Source organism: Hippoglossus stenolepis, chromosome 15, assembly GCF_022539355.2.
Source record: "Hippoglossus stenolepis isolate QCI-W04-F060 chromosome 15, HSTE1.2, whole genome shotgun sequence".
NCBI classification, from domain to species: Eukaryota; Metazoa; Chordata; class Actinopteri; order Pleuronectiformes; family Pleuronectidae; genus Hippoglossus; species Hippoglossus stenolepis.
In genome coordinates, this window is record NC_061497.1 from 2,415,986 (window position 1) to 2,441,121 (window position 25,136).

The 25,136-nt window shown below is 43.2% G+C and overlaps 1 protein-coding gene across 4 annotated transcripts in view; it reads right to left on the reverse strand.

The window, feature by feature from the left end:
• robo3 (roundabout, axon guidance receptor, homolog 3 (Drosophila)) overlaps positions 1-25,136 on the reverse strand; it is an 85,313-nt gene that overhangs the window by 51,118 nt on the left and 9,059 nt on the right. For all 4 annotated transcript variants that reach the window (XM_035179253.2, XM_035179251.2, XM_035179254.2 and 1 more), the window contains exon 2: positions 18,677-19,003. In XM_035179253.2, the coding sequence (XP_035035144.1) occupies positions 18,677-19,003 (327 nt within the window). The remainder of the gene's footprint in view (positions 1-18,676; positions 19,004-25,136) is intronic.

The following is a 25,136-nucleotide window of genomic DNA, read 5'->3' on the forward strand; positions in this document are numbered from 1 at the left end:
TGCCTGTGTCTCATTTCCCTCAAGAATAAATATTCACGGCAGAGAGAGAGTGACAGATAGTCCCTTGAAGAGAGGGAGGGGAATCAAGAGAGGCGTCACAGAGTTCAAGCTCTGTTGTGGGGGATTGAGATGGTCATCTGTCAATCCGTCAGCTTACAACTTGTCCCGACATGAAGCAATCTGCTCTGCTGTGAACACACTCACAAATTTTTTGCTCTTTCTCCTTATCCCTTTATCAAGCGCAATAAGACACAGACATATACATGACTTCTCTATATAAGTGTAGCCAGTTCCCCAAGGCAATATCTGTCTAGGCCCTTCGGCTCAACAGGGGCCCCCATCAGAAGCCATCTTCCAACAGCCACTCTCATTATCCAGAGTGGACCCCCTCCGATCCCTATCAACCATTACACCATGATGAAACGGCCCACACAGGATATTGGTGTGTGTGTGTGTGTGTGTGTGTGTGTGTGTGTGTGTGTGTGTGTGTGTGTGTGTGTGTGTGTGTGTGTGTGTGTGTGTGTGTGTGTGTGTGTGTCTGGAGGGGAGGTGGGTGTCTCACGGTTGGAGACAGATGTCCGTGCTGCCACTAAGCAGCCATTGCCTCCCAACCCCATCCAGTACAAACACAGGCATTCGCACATATACGCTGCACGGCAGCTGCAACAGCAAATACAGAACAACACTGCCTGCATCCAATATGACCAGCTTAGTCCAATATACAGACTGACTGAAGACTGCAACCCCCTGCAGTGCATCAGCACACACCCACACACACCCACACACACCCACCCACACACACACAGTCTTTATTAATCTTTTTTTGACAGGTGATCTGAAATGTCCGCTTTCCTCTTAAAACTGACTTGGTTTGTTGCAGTTCTATTTTTTTCTTATTTCTGTAATTTGGCTCTTTGGCCTGAAAGTCTTTGTGCCCTTCAGTAAATGGTACATGGACAACTGAGCTGGCTCTATAGCTAAATGAATGGGAATTACAGCGACAGGGCATTTCAATTACTGCTTCCATGAGTCCAGAGGGGTCACCTTCTTGGTCTAAGGGACCAACCTTCAGGAACACAATCACACACACACACGCAAGCACACACACACCCACACACACACAAACCTGTTAATCAATGTCTGATGCATTTTTCCTCACAAATTTACTCCCTCTAGTTTCTTTTGTCCCTTAGCGTGTCAGCTGGCGTAGCCACTTAGGCCACCATTGCTGCTGTTTAGCACCATCAGCTGACTCCATTTAGCAGCCACAACAGCTGCCCACACCCCACCCAATCCCCACACAGCCCTCACACTGGTGCTACCACCAAACCTAGCCATGATGACAAGAGCATCAAAAATTGTGCATAGCTGCAAAATAAAACCCCTACAGATTGAGGTGGAGGCTGATAGAAATAGATAGAAATATTTCTCTATCTGTGTGATTCGTGTGGAGATCAGGCATTAGAATGACATGTCTGACAGATCACTGGAGTGTTTGCAAGATTGATCTTGGCCAGAAGTTGACAGAAAATCTCTGCAGCTCAAATTAAAATGATGTGAAAGCATTGGTATTTCTCACAGCAAACCACAGGAAAACCAATTATTAGCCACTGGGCTCAGATAAGACTGAAATGAAACCCACAAGTCACTGTGATGCATTGCAAGCTGATTATAAGCCTGTTATTAGCATAGATAAACCTCTTATAACATAATCATCTGGCAAACCCAAGACAATTACATTCGATTCATTATTCAAGTCCTGCTTTGATACTGTTTACGATGCTTTAAAATGTGTTATCAGCCCCGCTACATGTAAAATCCTGCCCAAATTGAATTAAGTGATAAAATATAAAAAAGCCCCCATCAAACCCGGCCCCGCCTCCCAAGTGATGCAGAGAAAATAAACGAGGTTATCTGTCAAGGTGCAATGTTTCACGGCTTAAGCGCTCATAAATGCCTGGGCCCTCCACAGTGTCTTGTCACACCCAGACATGTTGGAAGGGGGGGGGGATGGGGTAGATGGGGTGGATGAGGAGCAGGTGGGTGGGTGAGGGGGTGTAATACTTGGCAGCGGTGCTGTCTGAAGCCAATATGACCGTGGGCCCCACATGCAGCGGTGGGACGGCACAGGAGGCACTCATTATCAGCCACACAGACACCAGAGGGAAAAGGGTGGTGATCACAGGGAGGGATTGTTCTGTGTGTGTGTGTGTGTGTGTGTGTGTGTGTGTGTGTGTGTGTGAGATTGGGGGGTTTACAGTGATGCACATGGCCAATAAACACACTGAGGGGGCAGGGGTTAAGGATAATCGGGCCAACTTGCGGGCACCTTCTTAGCATGGAGCTGCAATCATGTGACAACAAGATTATGTTTTGAAGCCAGTTCAGGCTTTACATGCCACACCATGCATGTGGTACAAATTATGTAACTATTACAATAATGAGGTTTTGCAACAATGATATGCTACAAATAGTGATTGCATCCAACCAGGGAGAGACGGGGTATAGTTATACGAGACATTCAGTTGCCGTATGTGCGCTTATAGATGCAAAAAGGTTTCTTATTATAAAGAAAGTACCTCCTCTAAAAGTAACTATGTATATCCTATTTACTGATAGGATTCATGGGTAGGATTCACTTCCACTAAACATCAAATTGAATTGTAAATCTGCTCCTGCAGTATCCTACCCATGAAACCATGTCTAAATTTGAATGTTAAACATCAACACTGATATCTTGCATGTCTCATTTCAACCCTGACCTGCTAACGCTAAAGCCAGATTCATTGCTTTGCTTTAAGGGGTTACAGCATATCGACACAGAGCCATTGCAACACAAATGTCTACTCTGTAGCTATCGTGCACATCTTCTTCATACCACATGCCAACTGCAATAACCCTGATAGGTCGTCTTGTGCTAGTTGTCCAAAGCCGGTGGAAATTGTTGAGACTAAATACCACCAGCAAGCAATAATAAAAAAATATTGATTCCCTCTCATTTTTCAATAACAAGTCTAGCAAAGTCATCAGTGCAAACCTTCTGCTCGACACGATCGCCACTACCACAATGAATCAAAGAACGTAAGCTACAAAGAGTAATTCGCTATTTAGAGATGAAGCCTTTCCACTATTGCTAGTATCATAAGGGAATGGAAGAATGTTAATGTAGGGATATGCAGTAATTTAATGCAACATGTGGCTGGATTATGTACAAAACATCCATCTAGTTTTGCAGGGGTGCCTGTGAAATCCAACACTGAACCGCAAATCAAATCATCCACCACAGGTATATGATGGGAGTCCTGTTAACCCCTTGCACCACGCATAAATCCCGCCAGCTTTAAGGCACATTACTGCCTGCATAGGCTGCATGTAATCTGTAATGCATTTCAGGCCCTGAAGAATTGTCCAATAAAAATGGAATTCCAATGGATGCTGCGCTGCACTCTAGATGTTCTCATGCTGGAAGTATTTCACTTCTGGTTGTACAAAAACAATGAGAGCAAGAAAATTCCGTAAAGCTTTCTACTGCACTCAAACGTATAGTCATTGTATTTCACTTATCGTAAGGGATTGTAGTTTTATCAGGTTCAACATGGTAGTCCAATTACAAGAAAGATAAAGAAATGGATTCAAAATTCAGTTCAAAATGGAGCATTAACAGTAATAGATTAATGATCAATGATATGTACAGGATTTTTTTGAGAAATGAGCCTCCAACTGTGCTTTGTGCATATCTCCTTTGTTTGTTGACCCTAAAACTCCTCTGTAGTGCACAGGTCTATTAAAGGCCTTGTCTAACCATCCATCCCTCCCGCTAGATCCCCCACCCTATTTGCCACCCCATCGTTTTGCCATCACACATGCACACACAGTCGCACAATCACACACATTCAAACACTCACTCAAACAGAGCAGAACAGGCCTGAGGCATGCCAAGGCCATTTCAGTGAAATCACCATATTTCAAGTCAAGGGGCGATGGAGGTATTAATTCTCATGTCAGAGCCAACTACCCCTCTCATTAACCTGGCACTACAGAAAATGCTCTAAGTTTGTGCAGAGACACACACATGAAGCCAGTCTGCTGTAAACACAAACATGCTGGTACATCAATACACACACTCTCTGACCAACTTCTCCTTATTTCAGTGCAAATCCTTCCAATCTCCTGGTAGGAGGAGTGCTCACCTACGTGTGGCTCAGCAGCAGGTTCCCATCCCAATTGTGAGCTTGTGCTGCTGCTCCGGCTGTGCTCACCCACCCAGCAACCTTGAGGTTAATCCACCGCAAACCTTCGCTGGCATGCCGCGTTGGCCCCGTGTGTGTGAGTGCGGGTACATGTGTTTTTCTGCCAATTTCTCATCTATGCCTTTAATCTCTGCAAACCCTGATGGGACACACACACATGACTCCCCAGACAACCTGCAGACCAAACTCAGCAGAGTATGGACCCTGTAATTCCCTAGGATTTAAAGTTACAATGTTGGCTTCTAGAAATTCCGTCCCAGAAAGGGTAAGAATCCCACATGGCAGACATCCCTCATTCAGACAACCCAGAAGCATCTACTCTGCCGAAGTGTCCTTGGGCAAGACAGTGATTTGTTTCCTACTCCAGGGTGCTGTCATATGGCTCACCCTGACTTCTGACCTCCTGCAGTGAGGAGCAAGAAAACACAATTGCTGGCATGGATCAATAACAGCAGATTATCAAAAAGCCATATTTAAGAATGATTCCTCTTTGAGTGCGAACGGATGATGAAGAGTGCAGGTTCATGACCTCTGAGGAGGAAAGACATGTTGGATGGAGGACAGTGAAGGTGAATGGCTTAATGAAGCTCCATCTTTATTGGCTCATCTTGGAGGATTTCAATTAAAAAATGTTGGAGTGCTGAGATGCACATGTTATGAACTTGCCTTGTAATGAAACGTCTCTTTAATTGGAAGTGGCATATGTGCTTTAGAGAGCGTGCAGAGATGCACCCTGAGGCAACGCGTATATTTGTCCCAAAAGCAAATGCATGCGTCCATCATGGACACTATGATGTAAATGACAAAGATAGACACATGCCATGTCTCTTCAAATTACCCAGGCTATTCATGAAATATTCAAACTGTTTGACAATACTTACTTCAGCTTGAGTGGCTGCCCACCGCTCCTCTTAAAGCTGAATAAATTATCTGATTGACAGGCTTGCAAAAATAGCTAATGTCCTTGTTTTTTACAAAAGATAAATCTGTTTGGAGTGGATTTTAAAGGAAATGTTTCTTCCTTCAGCTGGAAATGTGCCATGCCTTTAGAAACTGAGGAAACGAGGAGATGAAACAACATTTTGATGGGAGTTGTTTGGCAAAAACAAGCCAGTGGAGAGTTTCAGAGAAAAGAAAATCTGGACCGCATACTACAGAGGGGGGATGAGGAAAAGAGATGGGAGCGAGTGGTGGTGGTAGGGGGGGTGGTGCAAACATGCACAAATCGTAAAAACACATAATCCAATTTTAATTCAAGCAATATGTGCACAAAAATGTGATATGGAATATGAGGTGTGTGTGCATATGCAACTGGGTGTGTTGCACCATAAAAAGGAAGAACCCTCTTCTATAGCGCACAGACTAACACGTCCTGTGTGTGAGGGGTTAAACTAGAAGTAATATATGCATGGCATCGCTAAGGAGAGCCGCCGAAAACAACAACACTCCACCCCTCCCTGCCCACACTTCACGAACAACACCCACCCTACGACCCTGAGGGGCCCCCCACAACAATACCATTACAGAGGTGGTCGAAGCTCATGTGTGTGGTCAGCTAATAAAGCAATTGTCTGGCCCTGAAAAGAGGATTACTTTAATCTAGTAATGGCTGATGTTGTGCGGCCTATAGAAGCGGGGTAAGAGGGTCATAGGGAATTGCTGAGAAGCCCATTGTAAGGCAACTGAAACCCCCACCCCCCCAACCCCACAATGCCCTTAGCTGACCCACCAGCCCAATCAAGACTACTGTAGTTCATCCATCTGGAAAACCACAAACACTCTTTAACTCGACCTCAAGGGGAATGGGGTGGACGGAGCTGCCTATAGACAATGGGTGCCCCCACCCAAAACGTCACAGTCACACACAACCCATTAATTATTGACCACTGCAGTGGAACGGTGGCAACGGGCACTTTTTCAAGAATTCCGCTCGGACAATAAGTAATTCAAGTTAAGTTTTACTACGGTGGTTTGGCCTGTGGTCAGACCAACAATAGCGCTGGGTCACAGAGTGTGGCCTGCTCAGTTCAGTGAGAACACTGCACTGGGATAATAAAATGCAGGGTTGTTGAACCAGGTTTGTAATATGACACAAAGTCAAGTATTTACCAGTTAATTTTAGTATCACAATACTTCATAACATTATGTTTCGCAGTGATCAAGATGGAAGAGAAATGACTGTCACCAAAACAGATTTTAGATGTGGGGATGAATCACTTGAGATCGTTGCACAACACGTCTGCAAGGGTTTTATAAATTTGTGATTCTATTAATAAACGTTAAATTTACAACCTTTTCTGAAATCTTAGGGGGAGAATGTTTTGAAGTCAATGTGAAAACATCATGAGGTGGTATTTAATTTGAACATGCAACATTTATGGACGAAAAATGTGTGACGAGGCTAGACTTCATGGATCATATTTAATCAATCCCCATGCATACCTGTCCAGTAGCAACACACCTACACAACACAGGCTCTGACAGTGCTATTTAGGGGCCGGAATCACAAAGTATGAAGTAGAATGTGCAGTCAGTGTTCATAAAAGCTTGCTCTGGTATTTGTGAATAATATCTACCTGACATGTTTGCTGGGAGATGTGTGGCTACGAGCCAAAATATGCAGCAGGAGCAGAAGAACCCTGACAGTGGCTTTCTTTCTACGCCGTCTCACCATCTTGTAAGTCCTGTCAGTTTTCTCAGCAGCGTGTCTTGTTGTGTGAACACAAGCACTACACACATATCCCTGTCACTCTTTGCATGTGTCTGGCTTCACTGATGGCTTGCTGATTCTGAAACTGTCCACTTTCCCTGGCTCACAGCGGTGCCTGGGAGGTGAAGGAGGTGAGTCGTCTGTCTGACATCAGCGTTTTCATGTTGGACGCTGGCCAGTGAGACCGTGTCAGCGGACCTGCTGTCAGCTGTCTCTGTCCATGAACACAACTTATGGCTGAGACCCCACCTGTGCAACAGAAGCTAATGTGCTCACTTAGCTGGAGAAGATGCCACTTTGCTGCCCTGTTAGTGTGCCACGCCTGTTCGTACCCCATGCACTCGAAAGGGGCTGGGGGAAGAGGTGGTGTGACTGGGGGAGGGAAGAGCAACAGTTCCAATTTTCCACCCTGTCAACAAACTCCAAAAACAGATGGATCTTGAAGCAGAAATCCATTTAGCTCCACTCGAATGACTTAAGCCCCCATTCGCTGACCTTTTTCTTACGCCTCTCAAGAAGAAATGAATCTTGTGCAAATACACACGAGTAGAAATCAATAAGCATTTTTCCACTGCTGGTCGCCCTCGTATTTACCATTTGCAGACAGGTCAAATATGCCTAAATCCCCCTGAAATGCCTTTTTACCACGCACAGCTGGCAGCGGGGATTACTTCAGCCATACTAAATACTGAAAGGGGAATGCTTGTGTTAATAAACAGGGTTAATTTTAAAATAAAAACTACCTAGGAAACAGTCTCTGTGCTTTGACCAGTGAGGGAATTAGAGAGGCGAGACTGTGACAGAAGTGAACAAACAAAACAGACCATGCAAAAGAGTTAAGATTAAAGATCAAGCAATCTCTGCAGTTAATCATGTTCTCAGGAAGATGTCGATATGACAGCAGCAACAGACAAGGGCACAAAATAAACCCAATATTTACAGCATGTGCAGAGAGGGAATTGTCTCAGTAAATAAAATGCTCATTGGGATTTGAAGTAGACTCATATTTTTATCCACTCCAATATTAATTTTCCACCAAATGCTTGCAGCATCAGAGTTGACATTTTTGCCTAAATTCTCTCTTGACAGACACCTCATTCTGCATCAAATTGAACCGCACAACTAAGATTTAGCTTGAGGGCTGCAGCAGAGAGAAGAATCCAATTACTGCACGGATTTTTCCAGTTCCTAGAATTAGTTGTCCTGCGAGATTGACTCATCTAATAACTCCAATAAATGAGCTGGCAAATTCTAGAATGGGCTACACACTATTTTAAAATAAGTTTCCCACCAATTGGAATTTGTTGTCTAAATCTTAACAAAGTTTTCCAATTACCACAATAAGCTGGCACATAATAATTACACTGGATTGTCCAGCAACTAAATAAAGTTGTCCAGTGATGAATGGAATTTATGACTTGTCCAGTTGCCACAGTCCAATGTCTTGCAGCCAATAAACAGGATGAGCTCATAAAAGACCACAATGAGACTGATCTCCTCAAAATCTATTATCTAGTAATTATATCATGCCGGCCAAAAAATAACCACAAACTGTGTGCACATCATTTTGATGTAAGCCTCCATCTGGTGGTTTGACTCCACTTTACTTCAAATTGTTCACTTGTTCACTGATTTTCCTGCTTAGTAACAAGACTGGCAACTAGACACTTCTCCCTCTATTGCTTTAATGTCCTCCCATTTGATCCACTCTGTAATCACACTCTGATTGTGTTCGATTGCTCCGTTTGAACCGTGTATTGATCATGTTGTCCTCTTGTGTTTAACGTCGGTCATAAATGCTGCCTGAAACTCTCTAGATGCATTCCACTTCTTGTGTTATTTGAAATTGCTGGATTTGTTTGATTTGTTTCAAGCTACCCATTCTGCGTGTTTGTGCTGCCTGTGCCCGGCTCTCTACCACTGGCACCACTGCTGTATCTGTTATCTGTGCTATGCTCTTTCTATTTCCCTGTTGCATCTCATTATAGTTGTCTTTTGTTCCACTTTCTCTTCTGAGTCAGTACCCACTGTGTGTTATCATGATTCTACCCACATGCCCCCTGCGGGCACATTCACACCAACATTAGCAGTACATCACAAACACTGGCTTCTCATTCATTTCCATGAGGCTGATGCATTGGTGCAGCAGGGGTGCTCTTGCAGAGGACTCTGGCACAGTCATGCATAGCAGTCTAGGAAAAGGTTTATCCTGGTTTAACATTTGTCCTCGTCGGGTGCAACAATAAAGTAAATACAGTGATGCAAATTAACGGTGGAGAACCTCATAGCAATTTCACTGTTTACCTGTCAAACAAAGACAGAGGAGCATATTATCACTGATGATGTAATAACTTTGCAGTTTAAACTCTGCCTTGAAGCAGGAAAACTGCTGTGCAGTGTTACTGTGGCCGATAAGGCTTCCAGCTGGACTTCCTTGCTCACATTTTTCCCCTTAATCTCTGCCCTGGAGCAACACACCCACACCACACGACCCATGTGTAGGTTTACCAGGGGGCTATTGTTGGCCTCAATGAGCCCTAAGAGGGGGTCATTTGCATCCTGTAGGACCTTGACTAATAGATCTCAATTAATTGCATTCTTAATCAAGACAGTTGAAAGAAATCCATGTAATACATTCAGGTTTACAGAAGACTTTTTTTTAAGTCTAACTATCCGTGAAACACAAAAAAGTCAACAATACATTTGGTTGGTTTGGTACTAAAATGAAATGAGCAAAAATGTAATTCACTGTGGTTATGGCTTAGGAGGAAGAGCAGATTGTCCACTATCCAGAATGTCTGCGGTTCGATCACAGTCTCCCCGATTCCACAAGCCGAAGTGTCCTTGGGCAAGATACTGAAAATTGAGTGATGTATGATAAAGTGCAGCACATAGATGCAGTGTATGAATGTGTGAATGGCAAAAACTATACTGTAAAGTGGTCACCAAGACTTGAAAAGAGTTAAATACTGACCATTTACTTACAATGTTATTAAATTTGACCAATTGTGGTGAGTGTAAGCTTTTGTGTGAGTGCAGTGATGAATTCTGAATCTCTTTGTGTGGAAAGGAGGCACCTGAAAATTAACATGATTCCAAAACGGACCACAGGAACTCTTTGTTCCCACCTCGGATATGACTCATACAGTAGAAGCATACTCGCGGCAGGCATACTGGATGTACAAATGTATATAAACAGAAACATATATTTACAATATAGTACATGGGAAACATAAAAGGAAGCAGCAAACTATGAAGGTCATTTAGCAGAGCGTCTGGTTCGTGACGCAGCGCCTGTGATGAGCGGCTCATGGAGATAATGGGGTGTGATTAGACACAACAGTTTGAGCAAGGGACCTTTATTGTTCTCCGTAGCCCCCCTGGCCACTGTGTCGGGGGGGGTTAAAGCTCATCCTCACACCACCTGTTGTCAGCCTCTGCAACCCCCCTCCAACCTCATCCCATCCTTCTGCTTTTGTTCCACAAACCCTTTATGACACACAGCAACACACAGGCACACACACACACGCTGATCACCAGTCATACTTTAGTATGGCCTAATTAATTCATAGCTATCCTCTGGAGGGGGGTTTGGCTGGTGGGGTCTGGCTCAATGACCGGCAGACGGTCGGATCATACAGAGGGGGCTTAGCAGCAGACTCGTGGCCTCACTCCGGCCAGGCGGCCATCTGATCCCCTCTCTTTTAAGATCAGAATGGCCACCGGCTCTGTCCTCCACGAGGCCGGGACCTGCAATCCCATTAGTGAAGCATGAATTTACCTCGGAGCTCGCTCAGATAGATGGACGTGTACAACACAAACACAGAGAGGAGGGCTCGTTATCATCAAGCCCCTGAAAATGTCACTGCTGAAGGGTTCAGTACGGAGCTGCTGGTGAAGCTGTATCACTCTCTGTTGGATCAGTGTGCTGAATGCAGAGACACTGATTCAAGGTCAGCATGCGGATATGACCAGGGTTTCCCCAACCTTATTAAGACGAGGACCGAGAACAGATATTTTCTTCTTGAAACTAGTACCAATGTAGCGTTTTTTGCACACTGTTGCATTATGGGTTATTTGTAGCCTTTTGGCATTGCTAGGCTAGTGAGTGTTTTTTCCATCTACAGTGAGTCTTTTCGAGTGTATCAGCATTAAAAGTCCAAATTTGTCCAGTTGGACCTGCAGGAGTTTCTGAAGGCTGTTCTGCTGCCACAGAGATTTTAAAAAATGGGTCTGCTCTGTCTATGTTCATGTCTGCAAGGGAGTTTAATTGAGGCCTCAGACTACGAGAAGAATTGACTCGCTACAGTAACTCAGTCAGCTGACTCAGAAAGTGAGCTGTCTATAGACGTCCATTGGAACAAAGATTATTAAAAGCAGCCACATGCTGTTACACTGTCAGATGTTCATGGGAGAGTCAAGAATTTACAGTTCAAATCTACTAAATATCAGTCTTATTTCACCAGTGTTATTTTGTGTGTTGCAAAGTGCGATCATTCACTAATGTAAAGGACTTCAGGTCATATTGCTCACTTCAGGATTCTAAGGAAACTGGGGAAAACCCCTGAGTATATGATGAAAGATTATAATGAACATATCATAACTGGTTAAAAAAAAAAGCAGATTTGGACAGAGATGAGTGGGAGATAATTGGAAAATAAGATTTGACAGCAGTTGTCTGGATAAATAGAGCTGAATGGAAAAAGTGCTGCCGACAGCTGGTGAGAAAGCTTGTCATGCTCCTGTGGATGTGTAGGAAGATGCAGAGCAGGCCGAATGTGAAGACGACATGTACTCATACATCACTCACAGATTCATATCTACAATAAAAAGGATAATCAGCCTGTCAGCAATGTCATTCCTGATTTTAAAGACTATACTGGACAAATGGAGGAAACGTTACACAAAGACACTTTTTAGTGAAGGATTATCCAGCTCTCCTTGGGTCGGCAAATAGAAATAACGATGTGGAGACTGCTCATTGATGCCGTCTATAATCGACTGACAATAGAGCAATTAGAAAGAGGAACCCTGACAATTTAATATCCACCAGAAAGGGTCAACTGCCTCTCTTTATTCCAACGAATGACTGACAAGCTCTTAAAAACATCTTATCCTTAATAGGCCAAAAGACAAACCAGATAGAATCAGCTGTCTCATTACATCTTAACAGATTATATCAGCTTATTCAAAGTAGGCTTAAAAATGTTCAGAATCAGTTAGCAGATAACACCCGCTGTTAACAGCTCATTCAGAACAGGTTCAACACGGGAGCAGTTTCTGTTTACAATGCACAGAATGTCATTTTAGCCTGGAGAGCACAAGGCTGCCTTCAGATTCATTTCAACATTAAACCATTAAGTGACATTTTCCCTCCGTTTTAAAACCTTAGTATGGCGTGAAGACAACTCTGACAAAATGAAAAGTGTGGATAGAGCAACACTGACATATTCTGCAGAGAGATATGATGTTAAGAGGTGTAAACAGAGACTGATGGCAGATCAAGGGCGCTCCGCTCCATACCCTGCAGATACTTATCTATGCTGCATGGATGTACGGTGAATGCACTCCGCTGTGTCTGACAGCATGCACCGCAGAGCTCCAATCACAACCCATATGGCTGCAGACCACTGGGGTTAATAACAGGGGACAGAGGGCAGCTTGTGGAGAGAACGGACGGCAGCAGGAGAGTGGCAGAGAGGAGCGAGTAGGATTGATAAATGGGGGTCACTTTATGTCCTTTATCAGAGCTACCCAACCCGCACTCCTCTACTTCTCTCCGATCATAACTCTTTCCTAACTCCACAAAATCCCTTCCACATGTCCAATTCCATAAACCCTGAAATCCATTTTTACTGCACAGGGGTCTCATTGATAAAAAAAAAAAAAAGCACAGCATGACAGGTGTGTGTGTGTGTGTGTGTGTGTGTGTGTGTGTGTGTGTGTGTGTGTGTGTGTGTGTGTGTGTGTGAAAGAGAAAGGAGGATCCAACTAGTGACAGTGCTTTTCAGCTGTTTCTCCCACACTGTGTCTGGGACTACCCCTGGTGAGAAAGTTGGTCCAGACTCCAATTACAAAAATAACCAACACACACTCACTCGAGCTAATTTACACAAAGGCAGAGGAAGACAGGGTTTTGGTCACATCTTCACCTGTTCATTCCCCAGATTCCACGAGGCAGCTGCTATCTGGAACCTTGAAGGCTTGACCTCTAAACAACCTTAAAAGAGGGTGCGGGGGTTGGTTTTGGAAGGGGACATAAAACCCTGAGAGGTTACCCCCAGTCAGTTTTATTTGCAATCCGACTCCGCCCCCAGCACCTTAGAAAAAGCACCTCTATCCCCTCCCCTGTTAGCATGAATATTCATGGGCCATAAAGCCAGGCGGAGGAAACATAGTAGGCATAATAAAAACGTCAGAGGTATAAAACACTCAAAGAAAAAGCTGCCAGGAGCTTGGGCAAGTCCCTCTGAATTCCAAATCCCCACCCAGGGGTGTCTGGCCCGTTAGGTCTATTGTGCTTGACTGACCTTTATGCATCTGACATGAATCAGACTCTGCTCGCAGCAAAAAAACTTTGTAGGCCACATTTTTAGGATCAAAGGTTTTTTTTAATGCGTGAAATCAGATAGGATTGGGCCGAAAAATACGAATTTTCTGTGGAAATGTTCAGTACAGTGATGGATCTGTAAAGTAGAGGCAGGTACGGACTGACAAAGCAGAGAGAAAGGAATGTTTTATGCCTTATTGCTGGACAGCAGCTACATTTACATCTCATTTATTTAAATAACTCATGAAAGTAAATTTATTATCTTTTCAAATTTTCACTGATCCTAAGATTAGGATATGATTTTTAACAGCTCACCAACTTAATGCAATAAGATGCTCCACCTTTTTCACTTTCATATTTATTACAATGCAAAGTATTCTGTGTAATGTTTATTTGAAAATAAAAAAAATCCATTTAACCTGTCAGCTATGATATCTGAGGTGCAACACCTACCGAAGCCTGAAACTCAGTTCATGAATCAAAAATCCATTCATCAAACATGACGTTAATAAGTGAAAACTGTTGCTGAGGTAACTAAGCAGAACGTTTCCTAATGAGTTATTGAGTGGCTGACTGAAAATGGACACACACAAATGAGTAAGAATTATTGTACTAACGCAGACAGTCAATACAACGAGTGAATATTTGAATATCTTAACAAGCCTATAGATGTTATTTAAATCAATCTTGGAATAGGATAGGAAACCTGGATTCCGGGATCAGAATTGGCTTAAGGGGTAAATATTTAGAATAATAAATATCATGCGTAGGTCACTTTAGGACCGGGGGCTATGTCTCTGTGCTTCTCCCTTAATAGGTGGATGCAATGTACACACATTATGTGTCATGTTGTTTTTAATACATGTGACCGATTAAATGCATTGTAATTTGCTGAAATTCATGTTGGGAAGTCGAAATTCACTAAGGGATGTGTCACTAAGATTTTATTACTATTATTATCATTATTACGGTCTTCATCCCCCCCAAAAAAGGTTTCAAAGTCTCAGTTCAGACAATGGCAGCAGACTTGGCTGAGGGGAGCGACAGAAGCAGAGTACTTGAAGTTACTCGAACGAAACTTCAATGACAACGATTTAATAGATTCAGAGACAGACTTCAATGTGCCTGCTGGGCAAAGGCTTAGGGGGAGAGATATGGTTGGGCTGGAGGGAGGAGGGAGGAGGATTTCTGAGAGTAGAGCCAGTGTCACAGCAAACCAGAGGTAAATACTGACCTGATGAAACATGTTAAAAAAACTTTATCACCATGAAATAAAAAACACCTGAGAGCTAAAATCGTTGGCATTTAATGTAAACAATACAAATATTGAACTGAACTGAAAATGTTGGGAAAAGTGCCATTTTCTGATAATGTGGAGTTCCCAAAGAAAAAGCAATGATTATAATATAAGCCAAAGTGTTATGCCCTAAAACCATTTAGTTCGTGTTTCCATTTGCTTTAGTGATTGAGAAATAAAGGTTTTAGTATTTTGTCAGAAAACCCTCAGGTTTGACGAGGTTGTTTTCAAACAATGCTCAGGACTCGGGTTGAAAAAACAGTTTGGGATATCTCTTATGTGCCTTAAATTGACACATCTTTTTGTCAGGACTTATTCTCCGATGTACTAGTGGCAGAGGTCCAGGGATAGTGATTCTGATTGGTCCAGCATGTTATTCTGGAGTGAAATCTCAACAGTTTACCATGAATTTCTGTGAAAACCTACATGATCCCCATGATCCTAATCCAACTTTGTCTTGAATCTTTATCTAGCATCATCAACAGGTCAAACATTCCCCATTGACAAACACCTAATTTCAGCACAAGGAACAGATTCTATTGTTGGGAGCAATGCCAAAGGGAATCGAAGAATATTAAGCAGGAGTTGTGTGAAATACCTTTTTTCAAAAACAGTGGAATATACCACAACGGACTGATTTCAAACCTACTCGCATAGATGTTCTCTGTCAGTGAGGAATCCACAAACATTTCACAGCTGGGTTTTAAGCCTGCACGGAGTGTTTTATGTTCAAAAGATGCATTTTGGGTGGAGAACCACTTTCAAGATTAAATTCTTAACCGTGTACACATTCAAACTACAGCTACGAAGTGTCTATTGTTCAGTTTATTTGACCGACTCATTGATCAAATGCTGCTTCAGAAAATGTCAAGACAAGCCATCTGTAGTGAGACAGTATCTCTTCTTTACAAATATCGGTGCTGTTTGTCTTGGACCACTCCTGGACCACCTCTCGGGTCAGGTATGTTTGTCAGTGCGCCACAAATCTGCCCTTTAGCTTCATACTCAGTGGACTTCACCATGCCTCTCAGCCTCCCCCAGATGGACTGTGAGGGGTTAAACCTCCTGGACCTTCCACCCGTCCCACTGTGCTGGCTCCCACCGTGATGCCAAATATACACACCAACACACAATGCAGCTCCCTCTCAATTTGCCCCCAGTGCCTCCAAGTCACAGGCTGGGGAGCAAAATGACACCGTGCCACAAAAAGCCATCTTGCGCTTTCTCTGGTTCCACGCTGAGCCCCCTGGCAGCACCAGGCGGGTTTGTGTTGCCTATGGCCTAACCTCCGGTCCCGTTGGTGCCGTGCAGAGGAGTCTTGCAGGGGCTGGCACTGGATCGGGTTTGGCACAGGCCACTGTTTGTTCTCTATAACCTCTCTCTCTCCCATACTCTCTCCCCGAAAGGCAATACTCCAAATGTGTGTTTGCCGGTTTGTGTGGAGGCAGACGGACAAACGAGACACACACTTATAGTTTCCCCTCCACCACTGTGGATTAGGGATTCTTATCTGTGAGAGCAAGCGCTGCACATCAAGTTGTGTCCCTGTGCCCTGTGTCTTTCTGCAGACAGTTGCAGAGAATGTCACCTCCCGAAGGGCGAGAGAAAGCAAGAGAAAGCCGGACAAACACAAACCTTGATGGACTGATGACCTGGCAGACTGACAGACAAGAGAGACACAGGAAAACACACCAAGGCTTTTTGACTGCAAACACGACCCCGTGCAACCTCACAGAGCCGTGCTTGAGATTCTGTCAATGTTGGCCTACAAGAGGGATCAGACTGTCTAGTCATCTTCAGCACACTGCCAGAAATACCACATCGGTGCTAATTACACAAGTGCAGGTGAAGCACGATTCTCATGTCATGAATCAAGACAAGCGAACGCAGCTTCTTTGAAACTCACAGGGGGAGCTCAAGAGAAGCACACTGCAAAGAAACACCACACAAAAACATCAATGGGAGGGTGAGAAAATGCTGGCTCTATTCGTGAGCACTTTTTCTTGAGCATCTCTGTGACAAGTGATTCTCAACACCTGCACCTATTCTTCCTGCCGGGTTGCCATATACAGCTTCTATCACAAACACCCTGCAGCTTCTGATGCTGATAACTAAACAGAGCGAGAGCCAGGTGAAAGGCAATTCTTCATGCTGCAAGAAAAAAGCTTTTAGGGAAGGTGATGGACACACTGCACACGCAGATCCCAGCTGTTAACAGAGGATAGCGAATGGTTCGTGGGGTGTTTTTTTTCTCTGTGGAGACAGTCAAAGGAAATTCTGTCTGATTATTAAGTTAGAGGCTGGAGCCTTTCAGGAAAATATGATGCCCGGCCGTGAAGTGTTTGACAGGAGTCTAGAGTTTCACCGATTTCTAGTGGAGTGGAGGTGGTTTTAGTGCATTCAGCTGGTTCGTGTTAATGCAATGAAAAAAGTGCTGGAATGGCTTTACCTTTAAAAGGTGGGCGATATTAGCAGAGTTCAGAGTGAAGGGAAAAAAAGAAAAAATGTTTAATCTTCACCGGTGTTTCTGTAAAAGCTTCTGGCAGCATGATGCCAAGACTCATTTATGTCTTCATTAGTAGACAAGCAAACTTCATTATCTGTTTAGCATTTAAGTTAACTGACATGGCTGCCAATATCAATATAATACATCATCAATACATATACTTCCAGTGCTTTCGTCCATTATATAAATAACTCTTACGTGAACTGGAGCACTGAGTCACACTATTTTCTCACAATGTGACATAACAAAAATTTAAAAACTACATTTGTATTCATGAAAACGCTTCTATAAAAAATCTGCTGCTGCTACTGCTGTCAAAACAAGCTTGCAATTTCTTGTGATCCTCTAAAACTAAAGGTAATGGCCTGAACTAAAAGCAAAGATTTAATTGACCATGTCCGCATTTCATTAGTGCCACCAATCACAAGCAGCTCTGCTACAAAGAAAGAAAGAAAAACTCGGGTGACGGCTGGAAACACATGAGTTTGTTGTATTTTAAGGAACTAACATCCTCTAGCGAGAGGGTGCAAACCAACAGCGGCCCTTCCTCCCATCCCTGCTAAAAAGTTTCTCAGCTGTCTTGTCCAGTGGCGACAGCCGCTATCTCTTTTCCGCTGGCGCTAGCCGTCATCTATCTACATTAACAACCATGGTCGCCGAGAACAGATCACAACCCGACAGAGGCCGGGCTCTCTAGAGCAGGAGAAGATAGGATGTGATGTTGGAGGCTGGGAAGCATGATGGGGGGGTGGGAGGGTTGGAGGGGGGGTGGGCCTCAGGGTGCAAGCTGCCAGGAGATCTGACACCAAGGTCAGGGGTGGTGTCTTATGTTAACTCAGCCGAGTGATGGGGATGATAAGAGACCAGAGAGTCCTTTGAAGCTGCCTCTGCACTCTGCTTTTATAGTGTGGCTAACATCATTACGTGTGAGCTCTATCGGAGATTTAATCCACTTCTTATTATTGGAACCACATAAAACATAACATGATGTTTGACACCTGATATACGGACAAGCACTGGCCTTTCCCCACTATCTTTTCTTACCCAGAATTATTGTACAGCAGCACACACCATGTTGTTTTCTCTGTGTGTGATATGCATTATCTGGAACTGGTACCAAGTGTGAAATCCACTCCAATGTTATTTTCAATATATGTTCATCTTATCATGAAAAGAGTAATCATTGGTACTTTCGTCTTCAGAATCATTGTACTGTCACATCATCTGTCCCTCACGCTCATTCATTTCATATTTAGCTGCCCCATATTAGTACAGGACACAATTCCATTTAGTTCGGTAATATCGATACACACACACACACGCATAAACACACACACACACACACACACACTAAGACACTTACTTGCCACCTCCAGCGATGCATTGCGACTGACTGCCTCGCCCAGGTAATTGCGCGCCACGCACACATAGACTCCTTCGTCAGGCTTGCTTCGCCTCCCGTGCACAATTCGCAGGAAAAAGAGAGAACCACTGGGTAGGAGCATCCGGTGGGATCGAGGGTCCTCTCTGTCCGTTTCAACGCGTTCACCGTCTTTGTACCATTCCACCACAGGAGCTGGCCGACCTTCGGCCTTACAGTTGAGGGTGGCCGGCTCGCCCTTCGACACAATGAGATCAGACGGGTGTTCTACAATCCGAGGAGGAGCATCCTCCAACCGGGGTCTGGATCCTGAAGAAAAGACCACAGCATAGAAAGGTAAAGGGTTAGGATTTTGTTAATCAAAGGGCAGGATGTCAGGATTTTTGGTTCAATATAATGGTAATAACATGAGTTCTGAATCTGAGTGTTAGGGCAACAAAAGGGCTGAAATTTGGGTTATAATTACAGCAAACTACACCATTTGGTGTTTTAAAGTTTAGACAATAGACTGCAAATGGAAGAGAAAAGCACAGAATTAACGATCTGTGTAACTGCAGAGTTGTTAAAGGTATTTTAAAAAAGTACAATACCTGCTCAATCGTTAATTCTAAATAGTGAAAACTAATTAATGTTAGGCATTTTTTTATTAAAAACTGGATTTTCAACTGTGACATCAAGATAAATTTAGACTGCTCAAAGGCTCAGAATGTAAAGAGTGTGGTAGCACTACTGTGGGAAGGACTATAATAAACACTGAACATTCAAATCCTCAGTCTTTTTTTACATTCTGGCCTCTGCACACAAGAGGCAAGTAGGCGGCACAACTTATAAAAACACCCCCAGTTGCCCTCTCTCCAAACCTCCTGAGCTGTGCTTATAAACGGCTGCAGAAAAACACACAGCTTTATCACTGACAACACGGCTGCGTGAAATGAGCATGTAATGTAATTGCTCAACAGTTACATCCAAAGTATAAATCAAGAGGACGTGTGAAATTACATGCTCTAAATTCTGCATTTATCAAACCAAAACCAAATTCTCCGGCATTGGAGGCGAAGCATGAGAGAAGGAAATGTGGTAGAACTGTGCTAATCAGAATTCAAGGGGAAAGTAGGTTGACTGAACAAGTGAAATATTCAGATATCAAACATGTGCAAACAACTCAAATACATCCTGTTTCTATATGGGTGACACGATTGTAGATTGTAAAAACATATGGAAATGTGCTTTCTATTGGATAGAACAGTTTGCATAGCTCTGCAAGGTGCAAAGTACTTATACATAAATGCGTTGGGTTTCTGGTAAGTGTTTATGTCTTTTGCAGACATTAGACATCACAATTAAACGTAGAGAAAGAAGTAGCAAGAGATAGAGGGTCGGTAAATCCCACAGGTTGTTTTTCCCTTTTTTCCAAGCTTTGAAATTGCTTTCTTCCCCTTCTATCGTTACTCCACCCCCATCAATTTGAATGACAGCATGTTGGGAGCACAATTATGTATGAAAAGCAATAACACAAACTCAAGCACCACAAGGCACAAGTGAAAATCCCCCCTGGAGAGCAAATGAAAGAATGACGACAGGAGGTGCGTTTCAACAGCGATTGTTAGTTTTGTTCTAGTAACGATTGTTGCACCTTTAATGATTCGGCAGCAGTGTATTTCTGATTTGTCTTGCCTTCCCACTCAACCAGTAAGCTTTGCTGTTTTTAAACTAAAACCACGTTTCACTGTCACAGTATACCCACCTCACACAGGGCTGTATTATGCAACTTTGTGTTTTCAGAACAGTCACAGCAGGAGCGTGGTTGGAGCGCTTGTGCTCTAAACAGGACACAAACCACGAATTGTTTTGTTCAGCGTTAAGGAGATTCAGTAGCTTCAGCTTTACATTTCACCCATATGCTGCTGCTCTTGTTAAGTGACTCATTGTTCCGATAAAGGCTAAAAAGGTTTTGTTTGGACAGACATTTCTGCCGAGTGTATAGATATATACATATATATATATATATACTGTTACCATACGGTGCCACGTTGGCCATACTTTTAGGAGAAAGAGTCGTAATGGTTCATGAATGACTTTGTTGATAATACCTGATAAAGACAGCTGTCAAAATGTCCTCTCTTCAAAGTGACAAAGCCTCTGCAAGTTTTTGGAAGATTACGAAGGGATTTCTTTTCTGATGGGAATGAAGAGTAGTCTGATGGTCCTGCTCTCAATGCAATAACAAAAAAATAGAGTAGGAGGAAATGGCATTGAGGCTTTGAAGTTACGTCTAGTTAGAGTCAAATAGCGACTGCATGGGCTGCTGTCGGACATCTACTTTCAAACACTGATAGCACCTCAGAATGTAACCAGATCTACCCTGTAAGGTTATGTTTCACCTCCTTTAAAGCCAAAAACACATTACTGCAATTTCCTTTTTCTCTTTCTTCCTTAAACTTGACATGTGCAATATAATGACCTGGGTTTAGGTTGCAGTATCAAAAATTCTAATCTTCATATATATTTTTTAAAAAGTATGAACTTCGGTGTGTGTTGCGATGTGCTTTTGATAAAAAAAATTGCATTACGTAAAAACACAAAATGTACTGAGCTACACTCACTGAGCTTCACTGTGTGATGCATTGTCTATGCCTGTCCTTACTTGTGACTTCATAGTCATAAAAAAATGATCAAATGGGGAAAAAGAGCTGCAATATCAAGTTTTTGGGCAAACTTTCAAGATGTGAAAACAAAGAGTTGTGCTCTGTTCCATAGTTGTGGTTAAAAGGATGAATGAGGTATAATGGACATACATTAACTGCTTGCCAGGAGACAGCTGGCACTCTCCAAGAGTAACACCATTGGTCCTTGGACATCTAATCCTATCCATGCAAACTCTAATCTCTGTGGTTTGCCACTGAATTCTACAATGTGGTACTAACCTTTTAAAATACTTTAGATGTTTCAACATTAATTCATTAAAAAACTGTATTTCCACATAATTGGTCTCGTCTGGAACAAAAACTGTCTTGTAAAGTGCCTCTCTTCCCTCAAGGCCTCTGAGTTGCAGATAGAGACCATTCATCTATTAGCTTCAAGGCTGCATATGTATCGTGGCTGTGCTGAGTGTGTCTGGCTTGAGGTTTTTGAGGGTGGGTGGGGGGTGTCTGTGGTGAGAGCTCAGCAGGACAGAGCCTTTAAGAGCTGACTCATAAATTTTACAGTCGGAGCTGGTTGGGACAAGCCATGTGGAAATGTAAAGCGAAGGCTTTTAAGTGAGGAAAGAGGCCACCGTGTCAGACTGAGCTAAACATCATGAAGAGAACGTCAAAGTGGAAACCACTGAACACCGGCTCTTAAAGATGATACCCCCACCATCCAATTTAGACTTGGTGAAATGATCTCTAGGCGACTGTACACAGGAGTGCTCTGTCACCTTGACCTGTGATGTCACACAAAGGTACAGCTCAGGTGAACCTCTGTGGGACATTTTCTGAATCTGTATGATCACCACTGCAATGACAGTGACCATTACACAGGCTACTTTTGTGTATTTTCAATTACATTAGTATGACAGAACAATGGCAAAAATATATTGATGAGAGTCTGACTGCGCTGCCATACAACTGGAGGATATTTGAATTGGCTACAGAGTTAACCCAGAGTTTGTCTTTCACACATGCACAACACAACGTGAGGTTTTCTGCACAGACGCATTCACAACAGCAACAAATCGTCAGCATTATTCAGGTGAGAGGTGGAGCAGCCGGGTGCAGCAGGCAGAGGCAGGAAAGGATGTAACAACTCCACTGCGGAGATCACATGATTTTCTTGACAAAACAAAGACGCTTGTGTCGGCTCTTATCACCACAAACTCTCTAGACATCTCTGCTGTGTCTGCGTCATAAACCCCCCCACTCGCTCGCGGGGGATCCCCCACTGTGTTCACACATCAGATTCTCCTGGATTTCTACAGACTTTATACTAGGGGGCCAGGCGGAGATATTGAGCTGAAACTGTGGAGTGTCTCATTCGGATATTTGCGTTCACACATGCACCTCCTCCGGAGAAAATATGGAGGAACTGCGGTGTTCAGTACATGTCTAAAAGCAGCTTATGATTAGAAGACACGGCTCAAAGTAAGCCTAGATGTTGGCGAAAGATAAGGGGCTAGGGTGGAAAAAGACAAACTCAAATTGGGTTATCAGCTTGGAGACAGCAGAGCACCACTGGTTGTCTTGAGAAAGGTGTCTAATAGGAAAGCCTGGACCCTCTAAGGACCTATTAGTTCCTGCCCATGGTGTACTACAGCAGGATGGCAGGAACTCTCAAAGCTACATGTGAGCTAATGAAACCATAGGGAGGCTGTGGGAGTCCTGGTGTGAGAGCCGGAATCTGTTTGACAAGAATGTTATGTGCAGAAGAGACAAATTAATCTCTAATTTGGCATGCCACAAGAGAGCCATGGCACACTTGAGGGATTTTTGTCAGTGATTTACCTTGTAGATCTGACGGCTGTCAGTCATCAAAAGTAGTACTAAAATAATTTGCTTTTTTGCCTTTAAGAACCCAGTCGTCAATTTTTCTCAATGGTAATTTACACAAGAGGTGAGGGATCCATGAACAAATTTAATTTGAAAATTCACGAGTATCAAGCTACAGCTTTTCCAGCTACTTTTCATTCCATATTAACACCAATGGGAGAAACTGTACAGACTGCTACTACCACGCACATAATTAATTACTTTATTACACTTACACTTACACTGGATGGTCACAATGAAATTAAATTCCAGGCTTCATGCTTTACTAGGTTTATGGTAACTTCAGATTAACTAAAGATCCCATAGGCTACATCCACACTAATATGTCCATACTAACACCTGAAAACTGCAAATCACTCGACCATTCACACATACTGGTCAGGCGCATGCCGGAGTAAACAGGAAGGGGATTGTCTCCAGGTGGTTGCTTAGTTGCAGAAAATGCAATGAATGAGGAACAGCAAAGGTGAAAATAAAAAGGCAGGGATTTCTTTTCTTGGACCCATGAAAAGATGGAACTGTTAATGACAGTGTTGGCAATGCTTTCAACACGCTTAGGGTAGTCTAGGGATTAGAACCAATCAGGAAAGGAGTGTGGCCATCATCATTTACAAACGTCTCAGTTTCTGTCCGTTAAGATTAAAAAACAACTGTCAAACTGTCAAACAGAAGTAGGGCCAGTAGAATTTTGGGGCGCAAAAACTCAACCCAGGTGTAAACATTAAGAAAGTGACGCCTTTGATATGCAAAACACATCAGTGTAGATGCCCTGCCATAACCCTGTGCTAATTACATTCTGCCAAACCAGCAAACAATGGGTCCTTGCTTTACATTGAAAGTTGTACAATACATCCCTTCATAGAAAATTGTAATGGAATTACAAGAGTGATTATTCCAGCAGAGAAAACTGTTTATTTTAATCAATTCAACTCTGCATGAACCTTCCCAGCTTACCTGGTGAGTTCAAACTGACAAACTCAAAATCAAAGACCTGCATGGGGCTCTCTATTTAGTTTATATTTAACACCAAGACATATGCATACACACTGTGAATTACTGTCAGAAAACTTCAAAGTGGTCTCAACTAGGAAAATGGGAGGAGGAGAGAATAAAGCCCGAGAGTGTGACAGAGAAATAGTGCGTGAGGTAAAAGTGCACAAAGACGAATGTGAAAAATTGGAACAAAGCAGCCACAGGGAGCGCAAACTCCTGCTGCAATGTCCTTTCTGTAATGGAGGGTGGCAAAGTGCTGAGGCAGAACTTTTTCTCATCCACTACAAGAACAAGTGGCTCAGTGTGCCCTGCTAATATAAAACAAGTACAGAGGACCACTGCCAAAGATCTACAGTGGATTCCAAGCTGTCGCCGCCAACCCCCCAGCCTTATTTCAACACCGACACAAGTGGGCTTTCATCCCTAAGCAGATTTACATCCTCTCTGAAAAGGCAAAACCATCAGAACAACAGCCAGCAACTCACACACGTCACATCGCTCCAGCTCTCTTGACGTGCACTGAGATGCTACAATAATGGGGTCTATGATTTATGTGCATGTGGGGGTCCGACTGTTGACACCAGTTAAGACACAAAGCAAAGTGACATCTGTAGTTGTGGAAGACAACTTGCATTCAACATTTAAGTAACTGAAAGCCATGAAATAGAGATTTTTAAAGATGTATCTTGCCTTTTCCTATTCCGAGCACACAAAAAGTTACTTTGACTGACGATGTGATGATTTTGCAAATCGTACTGACATGAAAATCGTTCCTCTCCAGTTTCCAGAAATAATCCCCAAGACAAAGTCATGGGTCAAATAAGTGACTGTCAACTGGTTTTTTGAGCGTGTGATTCGAGATGTCCTTGTGATGCTGCTGCTGCAGACACACTTGACAGTTAATCATTAAAAAAAAACTGAAC